The 25,058-nt window shown below is 41.1% G+C and overlaps 2 protein-coding genes across 3 annotated transcripts in view; one reads left to right on the top strand and one right to left on the bottom strand.

Annotated features, from left to right (window-relative positions):
- Positions 1-1,236: 1,236 nt before the first annotated feature.
- On the bottom strand, positions 1,237-23,791 carry LOC139340989 (neuronal acetylcholine receptor subunit alpha-3-like). 2 transcript variants are annotated; one of them, XM_070977180.1, is made up of 8 exons: positions 23,480-23,791; positions 13,023-13,162; positions 11,590-11,634; positions 8,842-8,951; positions 7,453-7,660; positions 6,321-6,932; positions 4,628-4,900; positions 1,237-2,809 (listed from the first exon to the last, which is right to left on the bottom strand). In XM_070977180.1, exons 1-8 carry the CDS (start codon positions 23,535-23,537, stop codon positions 2,684-2,686), a joined length of 1,572 nt encoding a protein of 523 aa, XP_070833281.1. In that variant the 5' UTR covers positions 23,538-23,791; the 3' UTR covers positions 1,237-2,683. The 2 variants fall into 2 exon arrangements, with proteins under 2 accessions (XP_070833281.1, XP_070833288.1); XM_070977187.1 differs by having other exon boundaries at positions 4,628-4,897; positions 23,480-23,671.
- cwc25 (CWC25 spliceosome associated protein homolog) overlaps positions 5,383-25,058 on the top strand; it is a 109,176-nt gene continuing 89,500 nt past the window's right edge. Inside the window, exon 1 of the mRNA XM_070977206.1 lies at positions 5,383-5,396. The gene's annotated coding sequence lies outside the window, so the exon portion shown is untranslated. The remainder of the gene's footprint in view (positions 5,397-25,058) is intronic.

Raw genomic sequence — 25,058 nt, forward strand, 5'->3', positions numbered from 1 at the left:
GGGGCCTACAGCAAAGCACAGGCCAGACCCATACCAAATACACAAAAATACTATATAAAAAAATAAACATAAATATTTTTGACTGCAAAATGGTTGTATACAGATGGACAGAGGGGCATAAAGACAGAGAGAGAGATTGGATATACTGCAGTATATCATATTTAGCCCCAATAATAGATATTCTGAAACAACAGTCACTAGTGCAGCTGTCAATAAAAGTCATCTGTTATGAAATCTGCATAACTAAGAATTAGTGACTCATTACAAATTGCAACAAATGACACTGCCACTGCAATTTATCTTTACACTTGTACTCTTCAGCTAGGAGATTGACTCTCTGATAGATAAATGTGATTATGTGGCAACCAATGATGCATTTTATCTTGTCTTTTTCTAGCTTCTATTTTGGGGTGTAAATGGCTTCTAGGTAGGCCAACAAAAAGTTTTAGAACTGGACGAGTAGATGCCCTCAGCAGGAATGCACCAAACGGGGTGCAATGGCTGCAATGTAATCCATGTACTTCCACTAAAAGAGCCTGTTTTTGCTACTCACACTCTCAGATTGTTTTCTAAATGTCTGACAGCATTATGGAAAGGATCCCTTCAGAGATAGATCTTTTTGTTAAAGACCTTTTTTGTTGAACCAGAAACAGCTGAAACATCACTCTCTACAAAGCCACCAGACTCCTTTCACAAAAACAATAATTTTACCTTGCAGAGCGTGGGAGTTGCTGTTCTACCACTGCCTCTGTTGGATAGTTTGTTTATGTCATTGTGTGACTTCTGTGTTTTAAAGGTCCAGATCCAAATTAACATCTTACAGCAAGCACTTTTGGACATACTTGATGGGTGCATTTGCGCCCACAGTTACGGTGCTGACAGCTGAGGGATCTACTGGACCAGTTCCAAAGGTTTTTGTACCTATTAGTCATTTAGATTGCAAAATATGTATTTAAAAAAAAAAAAAGGTCCAGGTTTAAAAGTTGTAATTAAATGCTTCAACTGGAGGTTCTGGTGGCTGTTCTTGTCTAACGGCAGTAAAAATATTAAAGCAATCCTCCTGTGCCGTGTGTGTGTGTGTGTGTGTGTGTGTGTGTGTGTGTGTGTGTGTGTGTGTGTGTGTGTGTGTGTGTGTGTGTGTGTGTGTGTGTGTGTGTGTGTGTGTGTGTGTGTGTGCATTAGTAAGTTTTTGGCATATTTTAAAACCTCTACCAAAAAATGCTAGTCACTTTATTTGAAGAAATATGTCATTTATTTTAAGTTCAAAGACAGTCAGACCAAAGAAAGGCAAAGATCATTTTTACGAATATGTTTTCTCCCTTCAGGTTGAGTTGTGCATTTCTGATGCATCATAAAGTCAAAAAGGATGAGGATAAATCAAATTAAATAAATAAAACAGTCCCTTCATAGTGCTGTAATCTGACGGTAACTTGGTCAAAGCAATCAAAATTTCTGTCGTGCATGTTTCTTGCATTGCATGTTTGCTCTTAATAGTAAACTCAATTGAAAGTGACAAGAAAAAAACATGAAATTAATAGCCATGGAATCGGATGATAGAATCCTCTCATGAATTAATAAATGTAATGCTATTTCAAGAGCAACTAATCAAGTACCATTTAATCCAATATTTACCAGGCCAAGCAATTACTTTCTGGAACATTAATCAGAGAGAACATTTATAAACACGTGGTTTCTAATTACAAAAAGAAGAACAGCCTGCCCTTATTTGTTAAAAGCGCTGCCAAGTGCGCCAGGAATCTGAACTCTAATTGGAAATGACACAAAAAGCGGTGAGTGCGACTGGCTCTGACAGTGAGCAGCTTGATGAATCAGACTGGGGAGTGGGTAAGACAGTTATCAGTCAGCTGAATGGGGAGGGAGCTGCAGGGTTGAGTTCAGTATGGTGGAGAGTTTGTGTCATGCCTACTTGATGTCGAAAGTTCCCAGCTCACTAACATCTGTTGGATGTTAAATCTCAGGTTCCAGTCCTGAAGAACTACTGGATGTGCCAAGTTTTGTCCCCTGCTAAGCTCTAACGTACCTCTTTCAAACCATGCAGGAATCAGCATATAAGGCCAAAAGACAGAATGAATCTGACTATTTGATGTTTTATTATAGAAAACATTATTATGCCATAGAAATAAGTTCCACGAGTACAGCATGTGAAATTTAGCAACAGAATGGAGCTAAGAGCCGATCCACACCTTTGTATTGGTGGCCAGTCTGCAGTAACTGCACTGTGTTTAGTAATCTCTGGGATCTACAACATGTCGTCACACTTACTGTGACAAACCTGGCAAATCATACTGTCATCCTGCAAACGATAAACTAACCAAAATCAAGCTTATTTTCTTAAACTGTTGCAAATGGCAGAGAAAGTATGAAGTATTATGTAAGTACAATGGCAATGATCTTTTCAGGTAAATTAGCATTAGGCATGAAAATAAGTTATTACAACCAAATCACTGATGCAATTTAGCAGCCAGCCTGAAAACTTTAAATCCTTTCTCGCACCTTCGTTCTTTCTACATTCCTGCTCTCTGCAAAAGGCAAGAAGCAAAACGAGCACACCAAGTAGTGCTTTAGGACTCAAAACTCTGTCTTCTGATTGGTCAACTGAGAGTTAGTCACTTGTTCAGGATTGGTCGACACAGGGTGGCGGTGAACCCTGACCGCTAAGCAGTTATGAGACAAAGCCACAAAGAGGCTGGAGGAAGAGGCCCACGGTTCCCAGGACGCACACGGTCACAAACACCCAAAGGAAGATTCTATCGATCACCATGGCAACATACTTCCAGTCATCCTCCACCTGCGAGCAAGGGTGGGGGGAAAACAAAAAGTGTGAGGGGACACGGAGGAAAATGTCAGCAGTGACAAATGCAAGATGAAGAGTGGAGGGAGGTTGTTTTAAAAGCAGGTGAGGAGAGGTGCAGTGAGAGGGTGATTCACAATCTCAGAGGGTGGGAGGTTTGTGGGAGACAATGGGGGAGGATTACACAGTGAGGATGGAAAGAAGGGAAGAAACAAAGAAAGAGAGACAAGAGTTGAACATTTCTTGTAAGCCAACAGAAAATTGATACATAATTTACACAGGAGGAAATTACTATGATAATCACATTCAAACCACAGAGTCAAAAGAAGCGACAGGCGTTTTGACAAAGCTGATTGAGCCACAAGTTTTGCATATCAAAGGCTGCTTCTCCCCTTTGGGAGAATTCACCCACTGTATTTATAACTGACGGAGGGAGGAGGGAGAGCTCCACACTCAAATCTAAAACTATTTGGCTCTAACTTGCACTGCGGTTAACTTGTGGTGCAGGTTAGAATCTGCAACAATGCTGCCCAGAGTCACAGCACAGCTCTCCAGGCCAACACTGCTGGAATGCTGCGGCATAAATACATTATGCATCGAACACCCGTTCTATAAAGTTTAGAAAAACTGAAATGTTTTATATATTTCCTACGTGACTTGTTAGGAAAAGTTTTGTGGCCTGCTATATTTCCTAAAATGGTGAAGTTCAAATTAATCAAATTAATTTTTCAGTAAGACTGTTTGGACAAGAAGGCTGACACGTCTTGTGTCCCATCCCTAAAATGTGCTGTTGTGCAAATAATTAAGATTAGTTTGGTCATTATTTCTATCTTTCATTATAACATTGTACTCAGCATATGTGACACTGCAACAATATAGTCTGATGGGCAAGAAGCACAAGTGGTAAATGGGATGTAAACAAGATGATAGTTTAGCAAGATTGCCTAACACTTTAAAACTGGAAGTCAGCCCACTCAAAGTGTCAGTAATAATCTGTCATTGCACAGGAAAACAGCTAGTGCATCAAGTCCAAACTGAACCAGTAAACTGGTCTGGAAGCTGTGGTTTATGCTTACATTAGTGTGGGTAATAATTTCACTGATCATCTTTGTCTTTTTTTTCCCAAAAAATAAAAAAAGAGTTTATCTTACCGGAGGGATTTGTTCAAAATCTGTCTGCTAAGCCTTTTCACAATAGACATTTTGACACATCATGGCAGGAAAACCGCAGGTGGAACTAATAACGTTAACAGTGGCTGCCTTCCATTTCCTGAGCCTTTGTATTGGCCTTTCTCATGGAAAGCTCAGGTGTAAATAATAAAATGAATGATGGCTAAATTCCATTTATTTCCTTCAGTTTCACAGCTCTTGGACTGTGTGCTGACTGTCATTGTCACACTGTCGTGGAACTACATACTTACTGGAAAACTACTTTTCTTCAGTTAACCCTTTCCACTAGCTGTTTATTTTAGCTGATATCAACCCCATTATTACAGTGTCCATTAAAGCTTAGTAACATTTAAAACTTGGGCAGCATTGCCTGAATAATTACCATACTATTCATTTTTTTCTGAAGAAAAGCTGGGACACCATTCATTTTTCCCTCCATTCTCTCATTGTTGAATTTTATGGTTTTACTCTCCACTATGAATCTGAGAGTAGGCCAAACCACGAAAATTAGAAATGAACATGTTGAGGGTTTATCTTTGCATATGTGTTTGCTGGAAGACATGTGAACACTGGTAGTCATACATTTGATTTGTTTTACTCTGACTACAGGCTGACATTCAGAGCAGTGAAGGTAAGAATGACTCACCTCTTTGGCCTTGTTCCGACTCCTCATGTTCTCAGCGATGTACTTGACGCTCTCGATGGCCTGTTTGATCTCAGGTGACACCACAGAAAAGGCCACCACTGTGTTGATGCTCTGTGGACTCAGCTGACGTGTCATCTTCCCCATGTCTGGTGTTTCTGGGGCCTCCTTCCCATGCTGGCAGGGACAAGGGCATTTCTTCCCAGTGCAACCCTCCACTGATGAGAGCTTACTGTCCCCAAACTCCAGACAGTTGAGGGAGCCTCCTCCGACCTGCTGGGGATCACAACCAGGGTTCAGATTCAGCTTGACGTTCTGCTTCAACTCAAAGTCGACATTTTTCAGGTAATAAGTTCATATAAAATATTGGAATCTCTGGGATACTCATCTGGGATCATCACAGTACAACGCTAACAAGGTGATATCAAGGGCAGACTTGTTTCTGTGTTTTGGGGAGTAAGACTTAAATAAGGGCTTTCTTTGAGCTCCCAGTGTTGACCACAAAGAACTTATTGGATCATACTGCATATACATTGTGTGTGAGAACTTTGTTAAAAATTCTTTACTTAAGAGAAAAGTTTTTTAGACGATTTACCAAGTAGTACTTGCAGAAAGTGAGTAGCTAGTGCAGTAAGGGGTTACACCATTGAAAAGTGGAAGGAGGTAAGAGTGTTTCATGGAACAGGCAAGCTATCTAATGGTTAGAAACAGTCTGTTGGTGGAGGTGATCCAAGGTTTGATTCCCAGAGGGGGAAATACATTTTCTAGCAAAGTATATTTTAACTATCAGTAGAGGAAATAGATACAAATAGGTACAATTGTGATGTTTCGCAGTCCAGCAGCTGGGATGCACTTGATTGACTACACTTAAGATAGTAGAAGGAATCACCTTCTTCAGCTGCACACAGAAGTACATGTTGTTTTGTTAAAAAGATGATTAGGAAAACTAATGAAATGAAAACTGGATTAGGTTCAGTGACAATGTTTTTCTACATCTGATGCTGCTGGCGTTTCTTGTATTCTACAATATCCACGTATGGCAACTTTGGTATGATTAAGGTCAGGGAGCTGCTTATGGCAAACACACTATAGTTATGGTATGTTTTCTCAACCTTCACACCCTAATTTTCCATCTCGCTACATAAACGGTGAGGTGCAGAACTGTCTGATATGAACATGAATACCAGGGCCACAATAAATTAAGTTTGAATTTTGACTATGACTGATGGTGACCTTTCAGTGCACAACCAATGCACCAGCTGTCTCTGAAGTATCTTGGACTTGTGATGAAAAGGAAAACAAAGATTCATTGCATCTAACCTGTCTTGATCAGGTCCTCACCTGATAATTGCTACTGTAATGCCTTCTTTTGTGTTAACGTGGATTGCATAATTCACAAACAGGTTTTTGTAAGATTGTTGTTTATCTTTGCTGATTTCCTGCAACCTGGTGCATGTTGGTAACATAAACCTAGAGCATGCTGCTCTGCTCAAGTGCTCTCTGGTCCACTTTAAGGACAGCTCATACCATTGATCATTTGCAAAAAGCAAAAAGATTAACCTTAGCTTTTTTAGCAAGTCTTCATCTCGCACTGACCTTCACTTGGTGGTCAAAATGACATAACCCTCCTGAATATTTGAGTTTTAAATACCAGGTCCAGACCTGGACTAGATGTTCTTAGATGGGGACACCTCACCTGCATCAAGCTGTTCTTCCTTTTCTTCCCTCCTTTCCCTCCTCCGCCTCCTCCTCCCCCTCCAGCTCCTCCTGCCTCCCCACTGCTGTCCAATCCCCGAGCTTTGGTGTCTTCGTCAATCGGCCTCCGCATCAACATAATCCTAGGCAGCACTTTGAGAAATACAGAGCGCACCCAACCCGGCATAGTGTGGGTCATTGGCGTGCGGTAATGTACATTCAGCACGAACACAGTGATGACGATGCTGAGTGTGACAAAGATCATTGTGAAGAGCAGGTACTCTCCAATGAGCGGGATGACCAGCGACGTGGAGGGGATGGTCTCCGTGATAACGAGCAGGAACACAGTGAGGGAGAGCAGGACAGAGATACAGAGCGTGACCTTCTCTCCACAGTCAGATGGGAGATAGAAAACCAGCACTGTGAGGAAAGAGATGAGGAGGCAGGGGATGATGAGGTTGATGGTGTAGAAGAGTGGCAGGCGCCGGATGTAGAAGGAGTAGGTGATGTCTGGGTAGATCTCCTCACAGCAGTTGTACTTGATATCATGCTTGTAGCCCGGAGCGTCAATGATTTCCCATTCACCACTCTCCCAGAAGTCTTTCAGGTTCACCTGGGAGATGGACAATGTGCTTACAATCACATAATGATTTAACAATTACAATTACAATTTCATTTAACGGGAGGACAACATTCACAGTCAACTTACCATTCTTAAGAGGGCCCTGTCAGTCAATATAAGACATACAGTACAAGTCTAATTTTTGTCTGATCATTATGGATTTGTCAGAATATGCAAACCAACTTTTCACCTGGATTTCACGTCAGCATGCACCCAAAATTCTGTATGCTGCAGCATGAAGATGCTGATCACTCTACTTTACAGTTAATACGATCACTTTGCCTCAGATATTTAAAGTGTCAAGCCTTATTCAAGGTGACCCTAATAACATCACCATTCAACATCAGACTTTGAAGAGTACTAAGGATCCCCACAATAAATGGATGCATGCATTGGAAATGCATCAGTGTAATCAGTAGTTTTCTTTTTTGGTCAGATAGACAGAAAAATAATTAAAGAGATAAATTATTAATAGTTACGCTGGAATTGTGACACGGTCACAAACACTGACCTTAGACCCAATGAGTACCAGGTCAATCTTGGCTTTATCATAAGTCCAGGAGCCAAACTTCATGGAGCAGTTCTGATAGTCGAAGGGGAAGTAGGTGATGTCCATGGGGCAGGAGGATTTGAAAATTGCTGGGGGAACCCAGGTGATGGTACCATCGAACTTCAGCAGAGCCTTGGTCTTATCCTCCACCAGGAAATCACCTACAGCGCTGCACATGACGTGTGTATGTGTGTGCATGTGTTTGTATCATCAAGCAGAAGTATTCCCATGGCACAGGAGGTATGAGGATGTATTATGCAAGCATATGTGGGTTTTGAATAGGACACAAAGGTTAGAGGAAGGCGGAGACATCAAACAATGGCAAGGAGAAAATGAAAGCGAGGAACACAAAAGAGGGGAGAAGATAAAAAGGTAAATTATGGAGGTAAGAAAGAGAACATTGGGATTTAAAGACAATCAACCGCAATACATGTGATTGTGAAATACAAAATAGCCTTTGATTAACATAATAAGTCACTGATGTAGGCAGAAAGGAGAAATGAGACCACAAGGATGTGAACTGAAGGAGAGAGAGGGAGCACAGCCTGACCTTGACCAATACACAATCATGTTAGCATAATCCACTGTTATGACAGTGTTTTCTGCTGCACAGTGTAGCAGCTAGATGATGTTTTGATGTTCAGTTCTGATGAAGTTCTCATGGCAAAGCAACAAGACATGTTTTTGTAAACTGCTTCCAAATAAGCCCGTAAGACCATTACAAAAGGATTCACATGAGCGGTTTGTGATCTGCCATCTCCATGGATGTAGCCATATAAGCTGCAAACACAATACTGTCATGTTGCAACCAGCTGCTTACTCATCTGCAGACACATAACAACATTAGCATTTATATGGTGTCGTGTTTCTGGCAACTTGATGAATGTAAGTCCAATATTCCCTTATGTTTTAGCTCTGCTGTTGGTCTCCACCAAAGCCTGGGGGAAATATCTGGCTCTTTAGCTGCTAAATGCTCCACTGTGTTGCCAGGTTTGTCAGTAACTGTGTCTGTCTGTTAGGTCTGTGCTGTTTGGTGCTGGGCAGGTAGCAGAAAGCGGATTTAGTTGAGCTTCTTTTGGTGAAACAGCTACCTGCTGCTGCTGGAAACAAAGTTGATAAAACGTAGCAGAAAGGAGAAAGGTTGCAGGCAATGAGCAGAGAGGCGCTAAAACAGTCCAAAGGGCTAAGTCGTTATCTGGATGCCATAAGACGACACTTTCCAGGAAAACGTGAACATAAGTTGATGAGCAAACAGTGATTTCTGTTGTGTTTCTGGTCAAGACAACCTCATAATAAGTGTGATAATGGAGAACAAGGTAATGATGATGGCAATGACAGTGACAGTCTCACTTGTTGTAGAGCACAATGTCGGGTCTCCAGATCTTGTTTGATGGAACTCTAATGAACTCAATGCCATCAAACTCTGCCGGCATCCAGCGCAGCTTGTAGTCATTCCAAATCTGAGAGGGAGGAAGAGAACAACATTGTGAGCATAATGAGGAGTCAACCATCTGTTTTGTGTTTTGCATTGTACACTGCAGACAGTATTAGTCACTGGAGACACCCCCCTTCATGGGAGTATTTTGAAATGCATATTTATACTGCAGGCAGAACTTCCTTTGATGTTTTACAGTAGAGAGTAAATAAGGATATTGTGGCAAAAAAATAAAAATCTAATATAGACAGAACCATGAGTTTCAAGGAGCATCTGGGTGCTTTCATTGCTTTTTCACTGAAAATCAAGCACAAACATGTATGTTTTTGATACAATTCCTCCTGGTAATAGAGCCACAAAGGTTCAGTGAGTAAATAATAAGACACTTTATACAATAGTCACATTTGCATAAAGAGCAGTTTAGAGAGAAGGGGAGTGCTGACAGGAATACAGGATGAGTGCATTCACTTGCTGTTCTGTCAACATACCTGCGGGTAACATTTCATGAGCTGTGGATCCATTAGTCGTGGCTATTTGCATGTCATTCAAGATGAATTCATTCATTAGCAAGGCGGATTAATACCCAGTTATGACCTGGGAGCTGTTTAATTAACCACTTCATGCTACACTGGCTTTTTCATTTATCTATGAAGGGAATTTACAGTATGGTTGGCTGCTGATGTAATTCCTGATCGAGGTCGAGGTTTATGGCTTATTGCTTATAAAACATAAATGATTCTAGATTTATTTTCCATGGCCACAACATTCCAGCAATGATAAAAACATACAGTGAGTCACTACAAGCTGCTGGTATGTCTGATGTGTGTTAAAAGCAAAACAACAATTATACTGAATGGCTAGCTACGGAGTTACCAAGTATGAATGAACATCTTAAACAGGACTTTGTATAGATTCAGTTAGCGACTGTACTGTACGAAAACAACTGGGGAAGGGGAGCAAAAAAGGCTGCTATTATTATCTTTATCATTAATATTATTATGTTAATTTGGTTAAGGGGAGTGTTGTCTGATTTATTTTTTCCCCATCAGGAGCTCAAGAGGATGCAGATTTTCTGTAATTTTGGGAATATCTAATTTCACTTCCTATAATGCACAATGTTGTATTATTATTGTTCTGTTATCTAAAATCCTTTGTATCTTGCCTGTCTCAGTCATATGCCAGTTGCATAAATGTGGGGGCGCTGTGTAAAACAATGAAATGTGATGATTCACTAATCCTTTTTGACATATACTCAACTGATCACAGTACAAAGACAATATATTCAGCATCAGCTTCACTGATAAGGTAAAACATAGTTAAAGCAATTCTGACTCTTCTGTGTTGTGTTGCGTTGCATTGCGTTGCGTTGCGTTGCGTTGCGTTGCGTTGCGTTGCGTTGCGTTGCGTTGCGTTGCGTTGCATTGTGTTGTGTTGTTAGCACACTTCAGTCTATAAATGCACAGCTTGGCAAAGATCACTTCTCTAATGAATCCACATCAAATACAAAGGCTGCCTGTCGTTGTACACTATGTCGCTCTGTTTAAAATCAAGTTCTCTTATCCCTAAAAGTATTCATAGGAGCTTGTTTTTAAGGAGTGCAAAACGAACATCTTTAGAAACACTGTTACAGATGGAATCCCCTGCAGTGTCCCTGCAGAACAGATGCAATGAATTCATCAAGGGGGGCTTTCTAAAATGGCTACCACCGTAAACCCACTGGCTGTGATTCAAAGCCTTTATCAGTGACTGTGATGATGACACAGCTTCTCATTAGTGATGCCTTCTTACAAATAAACAGCGCAGCCATTACAAACAGCAAACAGGATCAGCCTATACGGGACCTTCAATGCATTTTAATTGGACAGCTCCGAAATCACAGTATCGTATCTACCATTGAACTGCATCAGCATCCAACAGCTGTTTGTCCATGTAGCACAATTAGTCACTGATTTAAAAAGGCAATATCTATAATGTTTATTAGAATTTGTAAATGTATAATTTATTACGGTTAAGAGTGAAACGTAAAGAAAAAAATAAACGACATTGGAGAAGTAGCAGGTTGGAAGACAGAGATAAAACGTGTTATTTGGGAGAATAGCAAGCTGTGTGAGGTCAGGAGTTCAGGGTCTGTGGATATACATCTGCTGAGAGGCAGAGCGTGACTAACCATAATGCTACCATTGACCATAAGCTGACTGCATTTAAGTGTCTAGCTGTAGCTGACATATCCTGGCATCTTAGTCACTATCCTTCCTCCTTTATTCTTAATGTTTTTAACAGTTCACTGATGTGTGACACACACACACACACACACACACACACACACACACACACACACACACACACACACACACACACACACACACATATACAAAAAAAATTGTTTATCTGTTACACTGACCTAACCTCATCTTGGGGTCACACACACAAACCAAGGGGGAGGGAGACCCAGAGCACTCATATTGATGTCTGTTTAGTATGTATAGGTATGTGTTAACACACATGAACCATCCTCAGTCTTCACTTACCTCTGTCTCTGCAGACCTCAACATGAGGTTAGATCAATATAATAGTTAAAACATGGTGTGTGTGTGTGTGTGTGTGTGTGTGTGTGTGTGTGTGTGTGTGTGTGTGTGTGTGTGTGTGTGTGTGTGTGTACTCACATGTCTGAGCCATAAATTTGTTTCCATGATCTGATTCACCTCATCCTGCAGAGACAAGGAGAATGAAGAGAGCTTGTTAGCCAACAGAACACACACAGTGTGTGTGTGTGTGTGTGTGTGTGTGTGTGTGTGTGTGTGTGTGTGTGTGTGTGTCTGTCTGTCTGTCTGTCTGTCTGTCTGTCTGTGTGTGTGTGTGTGTGTGTGTGTGTGTGTGTGTGTGTGTGTGTGTGTGTGTCTGTGTGTCTGTGTGTCTGTGTGTGTCTGTGTGTGTCTGTGTGTCTGTGTGCATGGGACAGAGCGTATGTTGTTCACACAGCAGCTGAAATAACTACAAGCCATATTGAGTTTTAAAAGAAGAAAGAAAAAATAAAGCCAGGAATAAAATTCACATTTTTGAAAAGAAATGGAATCTGTCCCTAATATTTATCCTCCAGAGCTGGAGCTGATTGACTGAAAAGGTCGACTGTGAGTAAGTTAATAATAAATGGAGGGGTTACAAATGTCAGGTGCTCTCTCTATCTATCTGTCTCTCTCAGTGACCCTTATTCAGCTTGATTTTTGCAATCCTGTGAATTCAGTGTTCCACATAAACAGAAACCACCTGCACTGTACATACATGCTTAAGCCACATATGCTGTTTATAGGCAGACACATGAAAATATGTGCCCAGACACACACACATCATGATGCTTTCAGTAAGTGCACCCACGCCCACTCGTACACATCCATGCACTCACCTTTAGATTAATCTCACTTTGCCCAGCAAGCAGATATAGCTACATATCAGTCCAGTCTGAAAAAGGGTCCTGCAGGCAATTTTCTCTTAATCTGAGGATTTCAGTTGAGTTGAAAACCTCTTTTCACTGGCGGATATGCAGCATCCCCACCACCACCACCACCACCATCCCCCACCCGCATTAAACTTAACATTGCCAAAGCAAAACAGCAGTGTATAACAACACAGTGTGACATTTTCAGAATCCGTGAAATTGAGCAGACTAAATAAAGACTGCATTCACTTTCGGCTTTCACTTCTCTCGTTTCGCAGCTTATCTTTTCCCTATTCTGTACTAAAGGTAGGAAATACGATCAAGATGCTCACGGGAAGACGTCTCCCAGTTCACTCAGACTCTCACACAGTGTTGAGAGGATGCTATAAGTGAAACAACATTTTGGTTACATTCGCCTTTGTTCATACACACCTATAAGACAAGACACACAGAACTGTATGAAAGGAATGCACAAAGGTGCGTAAAACACCTTTGGCATAATGTTGAACTAACTTTTAACAAGCTTTGTGCACATGATGATTATGATTAGAATACTACTCCTCTGTGTGTGTGTGTGTGTGTGTGTGTGTGTGTGTGTGTGTGTGTGTGTGTGTGTGTGTGTGTGTGTGTGTGTGTGTGTGTGTGTGTGTGTGTGTAGCTTACAACTTTGACCAGCTGTGAGATGGAAACCTCGAACTCCACAGTGACAGGGTCAGAGACATTCTCCACTGGCCTGATGAACTGGTTATATCGTCTGAACAGCTTCCTGAACAGCCGGTCCTCTGCCTTGGATGAAAAGCAGGCTGGATTGATGGAAAGGGGACAGAGACAAAGAAGAGAGAGCACAGGTTATCAGTGACAGAATGAGTGAACGTACTATAAATACAGACTGATAGAAAAAAGAGTGTTAGAAACAAAAAAGCCAAAAAAGCAAGAAAAAAAAATGAATCAGTAGAAATCTAACTGTCTTAGTTTTGTATTTCCGAAAGGCTGATGCTAGCACTACTATCACTAATCACAGATTCCCAGCTATCATCCACATGAAGGAATATCTATAATTTTGATCTTGCAAAAATCCTGCAATTACGTTTTTGACCAGCCCTCCCACCCAGACTTCTACCTCCAAATCCATTCAAATCTTTAACAGGGAGCTGAGATAAAATAGACATCAACCTCTTCCAATTTTGATGCAATGTCACATCAATCAAGTCTTTTGAGTTTGTGGATGAATGTTTTATGATGTTCTATGAAGAAGTCTCTTTAGATTATAGATCCGCTGCTTGGATCCTCAGAGTTGAAAGTCACTTTGAACAAGTCTGAGAAATGATGACTTTTAGGGTGTTTCTTTGTGTGACTGGGCCGGTTTAAAATGGAGTCACAGCATTGGAAACTTTTGGGTAAGGAAGCACAAAGCAGCCATGTTCACTCTCACTCACTCACTCACTCACTCACTCACTCACTCACTCACTCACTCAGATATAGTCTGTTTTCTTGTTTTCTTGAGGATCATTGGATCTCTTGCATTCATGTTCTGTTGCTGCTCTTGCTTGGGCATATGAGAAAGGGAGGAAAAAGCTCATCATGTCATTCAGGACACAGATGCCCCACACAGACCTTTCAACCTCGACCTCCTGAGTGACACGACAGCTTTCAGGCTCACTACCTCAGTTCATTTCAATTTAGTTCAGCTAACCATGAGACCTTTTTCATTAGCTCCTGTTTCCAACCCTTCACCTGCCCTCTTGTCTTTATAGACCTACCTCTACTTTTAGGTTGGTCCCTGAGCTTTTCCATCTGTAGATTTTCAAACAATATTTTAAAAACCAAGCCTTAACCTCATCTATCCAATATCAGCCTTTATTACAATTTTCAATATCAATGAAACCACACTCACCAGGGTCATAGAAACGTTTCTGTAGCTACTATATTGATTCATATTATTCATTTCTTCTTCTGCTTGACGTCTTTGCAGTTTTCAACAGCGATCACAGCATGTTATCATCATTGCCCAGAAGAGCCATATTGGTGTGCACTATGCATTGTTGCCATGGTTCGATATGTTAGTGGAATGTTTACTATGGCAGTGTGTCTATATTTTCCTCAGGTAGGTCTGCTATGCCTTAAGGTTATGGCTAAATGCTTTGAGAAGAGCTTCAGTCCAACATTGAAGCAGTGCAGTTAGCTGTATTACAGCAAAATGCACTGCTTTTCCTTCCAAACACGCCATTGTCATTACTAGAAACCACTGACCGGAATTCATGAATTAATTGCAGTTCATCGTGCAGGAACGAACAATTGCTTGGGAGAAGTATACCTTTAAAAGCCCCAAGACAGTCTGTTTATATAGACAGTGTTATACTACCATATCCAAGATATCCTAGAATAGAGTTATATTTAAACTCGAATAAAAATGTAATATCTAAATGGAGATAAATCACAGTGACAAGCATGTCGTCTTCTCTCCTCCTGACTAATGGTAAATATAGATGGGTAGGTGTTGGCAGCTGTGGGGTTTCATCCTGTATGAGATTTATTACAATTTACCTAAATATAGGTATGCCTTTGGCTAGACTGCTGCGCAAGTACTGTATACATAACCAAAATATGAAGGGCCTTATTTACTAATTATCCAGAAAGGCCTGAGGCACAATATCAGCATGTTTACTGACTGAAAAATGCACAGCTAGCTATTTTAAAACAGTGCAGAGGAGTTGTAGACTGTAGCCTGAGGAGAGGAGATAAAGTACTAAAAGGATTTTTTTTGGGGGGGGGGGGGGGGGGGGGGGGGGCAGGTAAGGATCAAGTTGTCGGAGGAGCTGCTGGTTGTCTTTAAACAATAAGCTCAATGTTACTTAACATAGAAACAGTGGACTGTCAAGTTACCTTCTTTAAGTATGAGGGATTCACAGGAAACAATGTTACTGTTTGCAATTTGATTTCATTGACAACAGCCTCACTGTTCACGCTATCAGAGCTGCAAGTTACTGCAAATGTAAACCAAACATTTCCCACTCTTGATGCTTCACATTAAAAGCATTGAACTAAGTAAACATAGGAGGGGCCTTTATTGTCAAGCAACCACAGGAAATGCAATGCATTTTTTCTATGCAGTTACAGTTACGGTGCTGACCACAATTGTTCATCGAAAAATGATTCTAAAAACGTGACAGTGGCCCCTTTTCTGCATATATTGAAAGTGGATCACTATTAAATATCATATGCAACACTAATGAATCAAGGAAGGACGGCCTCAGTGAGATGAAGTGCTGCTACAAACTTACTGTGCCCTGCTGTTGTGTGGAAAAAGGTCACTAACCACTGCTAACCCTTGAACTCTGAAACCTGCTGTATTAAATCACACTTGCTTCAATATTTTAACATTAAAAATGAGTTTTTAGGGTCTGGGTTATTATATTAAATGAGTCAAACTGCACTCTTTACCAGGATGAACTAGTTTTTGTTGATTGTGTAAGCTGTGTGAACCGTGTCATAGTTGAAAGTTTCCCACACAGTTTGCTGCCTTGAGGCCAGTTGAATCACAATGACTATCTCTCCTGTAGTTTGTGAAGGTGATCACCCACTCTTCGTCCTCCCAGACCCCCAATGATCTTAGGGTTGTCACACAAAATCCCTTCTTGCTCCCCATCACACACTATAAATATCTAGATCAATAACACATTCTTCTCCGCTGGACAGATCTCAAGGTTGTTGGATGGAGGAGAGGGAATGCTCAAAAGGGACAAAAGAAAGAAAGAAAGAAAAAACCCAAAAAAGACATCTACCATTCAGAAGAACCATGCCACCTCAAAGACAGCAGCAGATTTTAATTCTGCTATTTTCCCCAAAACTCTTTCAAATACCATCTTCATTTGACTAGCCAGCAGAGTTTGGGATAGATGAGAGGAAAATCTCTTCATTATAATGGACTTCTTTGGAGAAGGTCTTGAAATCCTAATGATGAAACAGTGCTGACCCTATTTCATCAAGATACCTTCCTCAAAGGCTAGAGATAACCCTCATCATGCAAATAACAATGACACCAGCTGGTGAACTCCTGGAAGGGAGGAGAGGAGAGGAGAGGAGAGGAGAGGAGAGGAGAGGAGAGGAGAGGAGAGGAGAGGAGAGGAGAGGAGACTGAAAGTAAAGCCTTCTTAAGATGTCACCCAACAGATTATGTGAATCCACGTTTCATAGCCCTCTGTCTGTTAGCTGCCTAGCATGTGCTAATGCTGTGCTAAATAGAGTTTAAAGGCAGCGTGGTAGAGCACTTCACATCTGATCCATGTTTGGCAAAAAAGGAAGCGTTCCAATACATAATATAGACAGCAGTAATTTTTGGACAAGCACAAGAAATAGAATAATATAATAGAAAATAATTGAAAAGAACAATAGCAATAGGAAGGAAGGATGGAAGAAAAGTCATTTTAATTAAAAGATAAAATACAAAAAGTGAAGATATTAGATGGACTAAAATGGTCTGTCATGGCGCTTCATCAGCTTGTTAGCATAATTACAAAGGCAAAGCTGCTCTCTGCTGCATGTCCACTGACTAAACCAGCTCTTTGATCAAAACAGGATCCTACACTCACGCTCACACACTCACACACACATACACGCATTTAACATGGTCACATGCATGTCACGTTGAGAATCATTAAAGAACCAATTATGACAGAAAATGAGCCACAGGTTCTACCCACTTTCATCTGGATTTAATCACATTTCTGTCCGCTCTCTCTATGTTTCCAATTATTAGTCTACCAATATGTCACTGGCCTGGTTTCACTGGCTGCTTTCATCATGCCAGGATTAACATATCACATGGCAAAAAGGTAAAGTGCCAAAAAATGATTTGCTTCGGCCAGACTTTATGGGAGAAAGAAGTCTCATGAAAAATGTGTTTCATGATGCACAGGTAAAACAAGATTTCCAAAAAGTGTATGACGGTTTGTAAATAGATCATGTTCAAATGCATCACTGCCACCTTAAGCAACAGTTCCAAGCATAGCTTAGCAACCATTACTATAAAGGGCAGGGCTGTTGAGCTTTAGCTTTCTTCATCTGTTAAAGTAATATACACGCAGCTGCAGAGAGAGAGAGAAAAGCAAAAGTCTGAAGAACTGATTAAACTCTGTTTTTATGCTCTAATGTGAGCTGTATAGTTGAATGTCCAGCTAACTAGCTGACAACATACAGCAGGAACGTACTGTTGCGTAGCTTCTATGGCCAAAGACCACAATATTCACTAGGGTTTTACAAGTTAAGTAAAATGAGAGGGGCTGTTTCCAACTAGTACGTCCCCTGTGTGAAGGCCAGTCCAGGATGCTGTAAAAATGAAGTTTTTAATCAACTCAGCAGAGACCTGAGCTAGCAGGCTAGTTAGCCAAATCTCATAGAATCAGCATCAGTTGTCATTTCCTCCAGCAAAATTAAAAATTACAGTTAAACTTAAATCTTATCAGTTATACTAAAATTTTTCCCTCATGTTTTATGTGTAAACATCACTAAGTCAAGTGGCTTTTTAGACATTTTGACCTACCATCGTAGGAGAAGCACAGGTATTTCTAATTAAAGGATGGCTCTGCTCTGTCCCAGTAAGCCATGACAGTATAACAGTGAGCCATCGGGCACAATACCAAGACCCTGAAACTGAGACAGCTAAATGGAATTCAGCCGTCATTATTCTATTACTTATGGTGACTTGCCTACATTTTCCTACTTTCCTTGACAAAATGTCAAAGTGTCTTCTGTTAAAAAGGACTACTAGTTCTGCTCTGTTGGCCAAGCTAATGTTAGTTAGTAACTGGCTCCTGATCAGCATCTGACTTTACCGTGAGTCATGTTTTATATGGCATAGAAGTTTAGTTTGGCTTTAGTTTTATCCTCTTTTTGCATTACGTCTATACTGTTATGTAAAGCATGTTTAGACGTTCCTTTCAGCATTTCATTCCCGGCCGCTGTCTAGACATAGACATGCTTATTGATGACCTCTGTCCTAACATAATAACAATTCAAACAGTGAGCTGATATTACTCACATTATGCATAGCTATGCAGTTTTTCATTATTGGTTAGAAAAAAAGAAACCAGCTGATACTTAACAGGAGTTTGTGTTTACAGTATACTCTGCAGCATGTACATTTAATGTACTTGTACATATAGTCAGCTATCAGTTATCCAACTCAAAACCCACTTAGCAAGCAAGACATTTAAAATCCTGTGAGATATTTAATGCACCCAAGACATGAGGGTTGGAGGTCAACTTGCATACTGTGAAAAAAATAGTCTGGAGATGACTGTCTATCATTCAAGATGAAGTATGAAGAGAACGACAAGGGGGGAAAGGGGGAGAGGCAGGAAGAGAAGAGTGAAGGACAGATAATGAGTGATGGAAAAGAAGAAACCATTTTATGGGCTGTCTGAGAGAATACTGTTAGAGTGCCATTTAGCCTCCATTCTCCCCTGAGCATGCAAATGCTTTTAAAGGAGAGAGAGAGAGAGAGAGAGAGAGAGAGAGTGAGAGAGAGAGAGAGAGAGAGAGAGAGAGGGAGAGGAAGAGCGACAGACAGGGGTGAAAGAGGAAGGCGGTATGTTTTGCTTCATCTTCATCTTCATTTTGTACAATACTTCTATTGTAAATACAGAATACAAAGTAATTGCTTTGCGAGGAGCTGGAAGGCTCAGCTCCAACTGTTTGTTTTCCCTTTGTAACTATGAAGCTGAGTTGAGATGAGCTGAAGTCAACTGACAGAGATTAAATGGGAGGAGAACAGCAGAGAGAGGGAGAGCGACAGCGGAAAAGACAGAGATGCAACTGAGTGGAAAGCTGATGACAGCAACAGAACCTGAGAGATTTGTGAGTGAGAAAGTGCGGTGGGAGCACAAGAATGTGAGAGACAGGTGCAAAGAGCCAGAGAGGAGCCAAGATAGATGAGTGTGTGAGTGTGGGGGGGGGGGGGCGGCATTCTTTCTTCTTTGGGCAGATATAAGCATGAAAACAGGTCCAATATAGTGCTATTAAAAGCCTTATGACATTCACAGACGAGCACACATGCATTTGTGCGCTCACACATTTTCGTGTAGAAAGGAAATGGTTTTTCTTTCACCTTCAAAATGAGCATATCAAATAGCTATAGCTCATCCTTCCCCTCCAGGCATGTTCCCCCCCAAAAGTGGGTTACATGAATTTGAATGTTTCATGTAAAAAAAAAGTCATTCAACCTTTGTAGTTCAATATTTCAACGTCTTAAAAATGGACACTTTATGGTGATTAGGTGTAAATGAGACCCTGAGGTGGTCACATTCTTCTCTTTGGGGTTCAGGAAATGCCATCTTGACCTTGGAGAAGCCAGAGTGAGAGAAAGAAGGTGTCAGCGTGAGTACACATGTTATGTTTCACTAAATATGCTTTTAGAAAGACTTACAAAGTGAAACCTGGCTGGTACATGTATCGCTTTGCTGATGACTGACACTGAATGTGTTTTTTGTGGGAATGAAGAAAACACCCCCACACTTTACATGTCCTGGTAAAACTGTGAAATCTGGTATACAGGTTGGGTGTTTGTGAAAAGAGGCGGACGATCACAGCAGCGTGAAGCGAGCTCTGCAGAGCGAGGTGTTCTCAATACTTTTATCTATGACTCAGTTTATCGTTAGCCCCGCCCCCCTGCTCCCTGCTCTGCCCTATAAATGTTACTGTGATACAAGCTTGCTACACACGTACACACACACACACACGTACACACACATCATCATCATCACCACAGTTCACTGACCAGATCATCAGTCATGCATTCAAATACAGTAAGAGAGCAGCCTCTATTTGAATACGAGGGACAGCATCATGGAGATACCTACAGGCCGATGTAACATGAGAGTCGCAGTACACTGGAAGCACATACTGTAAATATTTTACATGCTATTAATCTCTCTCTGTGTGTATGTGTGTGTTGGGATGTATTTTCAAGACCTCTACCTGCTTAAGCACATGTATGAGGCTAAAATCACAGCTATTGGTGTGGTCACATGAACCTTCTGTTTTAATGTACATACATGCTGATCAGAGACATCACAAACTGTCTGAGAGCACTGCAGCAGTTTGCAGTCTGGTAGTGTAATGCTGCACTTAACATGGTGATAGAATAATGGTCTTTCAGTCTCCAAGCAGCAGTACACCACTGTTTTTAGAGGCCGACCATGCACATCCACAGGGTCACAGCACTCTGAACTGTGTGTCCATCAGAGCCGGCTGGAGGTCACACCAAAACAGGAAATGCATGCTTGAATTTGTCTGTTCTGCTGGCGTCTTTAGAAGTGGATGGGAGCCAGGGCGTGTGTTTGTGTGGTGGAGCTACCTTAAATCATTTGCTAATTTTTGAGTTGGGTTATGAATATGCATTTCAATCTGTAAATGTGTAGTTGGATTTGTGAGTATCCTTAATTCAACCCGGTCCACTAACATGCTTCAGAGGAAACATAATTGCTGTCCTGATTACATTCATTAGCAATGTTTCTTCTAAACCAGAAATACGACATCCCTTTTTTGCACATATAGGTCATATGGAGGAGGTCCAATGGATGGATGCATGCAGAATTCTGACACCTCTGACAAGAGTTCATGTCCTCTGTCCTGCATTTTAGGTTTAAGCTACTAAAAAACTGCTTCAAATCAGTCAATCAATCAGTTTTTCCAACATTAAACCACCTTTCTTTAATATTGACCAAGTGCTTTGGGTTGCCTAAACCTAACCAGTAAAGTGTTAAACATGTTTTGGTTACCACTGGTGGAAACAAAGATTTAAAGTATATTGAGAGCTGGCGACATTTGGCAAATACAGTATTATTAACATTCCTCTCAATATAAATATTTCCTCATGTTGATGTGCTAAAGCTGTAATGACATACAATATATTTATTAATGCAAATTTGTTGTAAATGAAGGGAATTATTAGAAGTACACTGAGATTAGTAAGTGCTGTAGTCTTAAATTTGTGAAAGTCTAAAATTATCAGATTTGTAAATGCACACACAGACCTGTAAAGTGTGTAAAATTAGATTTATTGTGAAAGTACTTTATTTACAATCTAGGACAATCTATGTAAAGCAATCTGTAAATGTGCACTGAGATTTTTACATTTTACTCAGAATAGTAAAAATGTACTCAGATTAGAAATTAAAATGAAATCTAAACATATGACTCCAAGCTTCATCACAGAGACAAGTCCTCAGCATCAGGGTCAATCTGGAGGCCACAGCTTAGCAACCTCACCTGCTCCATCTGGCTAACATTAGCTTCTGTGTCTGACCACCAGGAAATACCAGTGAGCTCAGCAGTACTGAAGAACAGATTCAGATTCAGGTTCACAACAAGCACAAATAATTTAGGTACAACATAAAAATGTGACTTCTGATAATACAGAGAGAGAGAGAGAGAGAGAGAGAGAGAGAGAGGGACAACACACACAGAAACACACAGACACCTCCCAGCCAGGAGGGTCATGCATGGAGTGAAATATGTGTGTAGAGCCTGATAAACCATAAAAGAGCCTATCTGCCACCTTGCATAAATCAGATAGCTGCTATTCATGCCCTTGGAGCAAATGTTTACGTTACTGCTTTGAAATGCCGCCGCATAATTACCGTCTCTGCATCTGTTTCACAGAGTGGCTCCAGGTCACATCCAGACTCTCTGCCACAGCTGCGGTCACTGATTAAGTCTTTGGATGTATTTCTGTTATACCAAATCCCTCCTTCCTTCCTTCCTTCCTTCCTTCCTTCCTTCTTCCCTCTGACCCTCTCCTCCTTCCTTCCTTTCTTCCCTCCTCCTTTCCTTCCTCTGTCCCTCTCTTCCTTCCTTCCTTCCATCCTTCCTTTATCCTTCTTTGCCTTTCTTTCTACATCCCATCCTTCCTTTCTCCCTCTGTACCTCTCTTGTTCCAATTTCTGTCATTCCCTCCGTCCCTTTATTCCCCTCCTTCTATCCTTCCTTCTTCTGCCCTCTCTCCCTCCCTTCCTTCCGTCCTGTCTCCATCCTTCTTCGCCTTTCTTCGTACATCCATTCCTTCCTTCCTTCCTTCTTTCCTTCCTTCCTTCCTTCCTTCCTTCCTTCCTTCCTTCCTTCCTTCCTTCCTTCCTTCCTTCATCAATACACGTGGCTTAATTCTAATGATAAATTTAACCAGGCTTAACACAGTTTATAACCCTAAAATACCCCTTTTGAAAAGATAAGGATGATCAAAGTAACCTTTCCTAATCACGATATATCCTCACTTTAAAAGCTCTGAAAATATACTTCTGTCTTTCCACCAAAAAGTACAGGAACAAACACAAACGACAAGTCAATACAACTTTTTATTCATACCATAATTGGGGTAAAACGAAAGTTATCAGTGTTATCCAAAGACGCACATTGCAATGAGGAAGGTTTTTATCAAATGCCTGCAGACGGGCGAAGCGGCTATCTGCCCTCTGTCTGAATACAGCAATGTTGGCGCAAGCCCTGTATAACCCTCCCAGCCGTAAAGAGGAGAACAGATCCTCTAAACAGATTCTAATCTGTTTTGGTTTCCTGAAATCACGACTCACGCCTCAAAACAAAATTTGCATTCATCAAAATTCATTTGCCTTTTCTCGCATTCTTCTGCATTTCATCTTGTTGGCCTAGTTAAGAGGAAACCAAGTCATGATGAGGTTTATGACGCGATCATGAAGAGAGAGAGACGTTTTAATTAAACTCGAATGGATGAAATGGACAATGTGGCATTAGATAATTGGAGGTTTTAAAGATTATTTTGTCATTTTCTAAATTATGATGAAACTAAAGAAAGTTAAGAGACTGATTATCGATGACAAAAGCTGAGGAACTTTGTTTTTTACGCACTGGACAGAAACTCCACCAAGTCACCTCGTTGCTGACACTCACAGCTGAAACATGAAGCCAAACTTAATGAAAAGCCTTTGAACCATCTTAAAATCTCCAAGTTGACCCTCCAGGCACAGACGCGCGTAAATCTGTCACGTTTCATAGCTAACTCTCGAAAAACAATCAAAAATTTTATATATACATCTGACAGCGTCAAACCTACATGATATAAACGTCTGCCTGGGATAAATCCTACTTACTTTGCGCCATCAAACCCACGAGAAGAAGCAGCAAAGTCCATCTCGCCGCCGGCTGCATCTCTCCCCCGTGTCGTTTAGGGATCCTCTTCACTTTTTTCCTGAACGAACTCTGTCGGTTCAATCGATGACAGGAAGAAATAAAATGAAATGGCGTGAAAACGTGCGTCTCTCCCCTGGTGCCGCCTGTCTCGCTCTGTCGGTGCGCTCCTTCCTGATCCGATCCGAACTTGACTACGCTCGTCCCTCCCCTATGAGCGCAAAGCTCCCCTCTGGCGCATCCATACGGACTCCACACAGGGAGGGGAAAACAGCCCGAACAATCGCTCTGGAGGGTAATAGGCGTAATTTGACTCCGTGGATATCAGGAAGAGAAAATTACCATAAAAATCCAGATGTAAGCCCACATTCAGGAGGAACGTAGTAACGAAAGTCAAGTTTTGCTCTCGCCGTGGTGTATTCGCTTTGTCTGAACAAAGCACGTCAGACATTCAGATGTGTCTTCATTTCAGATATGTCAGTATTCACAATGACACAATAGAATTATATCTGACTTAATTACATTTCGTCACTTTATACCAGGTCTTCAGCTCACAGGCGCGCTGGAAAGGCTTTGACTGATGGTCAGTGCAGGACTGGCAGATGCGCTGTCCGCGGTGCTGAAGTCACTTAACTTTTACTTACTTTATTTACAGGAATGTTTCGTGTAATATTCGCATTTTATATCATGTTTGGTCCCATGAGGAAATCACATGTCTTTTAAAAGTGAATCCTGTTGAGGCAAAGTTCAATCTGTGCATTACTTCAGTCTGCTGAATCTAAGATTAGACCGTTTTGCATGCTGTGTCTTTCCCCAGCCACTAAACTGCAGCACCGCGCTGTGCTGAGGAGGAAAGTTTAGCTGCTCCGAAACATCCTTTCTGCCTCTTTGAAACGCGCTGCTTGTATTATGAGCTCCCCAGGTGCCTGTTTACCAGCCTCCGGATCGCGCTGATTGAGTTTAATTTTAGACCCTGATTCTCCACGTTTGCTTTGACGTCATCTAACAAACTAATTAAGGGAGGAGGAGGAATGAAACCGAGCCGAGCTGAACCGAGCCAAAACAAAAGTGAGCGGTTAGGAACGAGACCCAACTGAGGAATGTGCCCTGGTCACACATGCACGCGTACGCACACGAACACACACGCATAGCTTAAGAATTGAGTGATGCGTTCAATTTACTCTCTCTCTCTCTCTCTCTCTCTCTCTGTCTCTCCGTCTTGCTGTGTGTGTGTGTGTGTGTGTGTGTGTGTGTGTGTGTGTGTGTGTGTGTGTGTGTGCCTGTCCACACTTTCTTATTCATGGACACACACGCACATTCATTGACCTTTTGTTGATATTGATAGATTGGAGTGTCTTTAGAACCATTGTCTTCACAACCTCCCGTTGAACAAGTTTAAATGAATGAATTTTGAATTAGATTTTCTTTCTTTCTTCTTTCTAATTATTCTTTCTATTTGGGGATGATCAGATAACAAGCCACTGTGGGCACAAACACTTGAGACACTTGTTTTTATTCTATTTGTGACCAGTAATAAATAGA

The sequence above is a fragment of the Chaetodon trifascialis genome, chromosome 2, assembly GCF_039877785.1.
Source record: "Chaetodon trifascialis isolate fChaTrf1 chromosome 2, fChaTrf1.hap1, whole genome shotgun sequence".
Taxonomy (NCBI): domain Eukaryota; kingdom Metazoa; phylum Chordata; class Actinopteri; order Chaetodontiformes; family Chaetodontidae; genus Chaetodon; species Chaetodon trifascialis.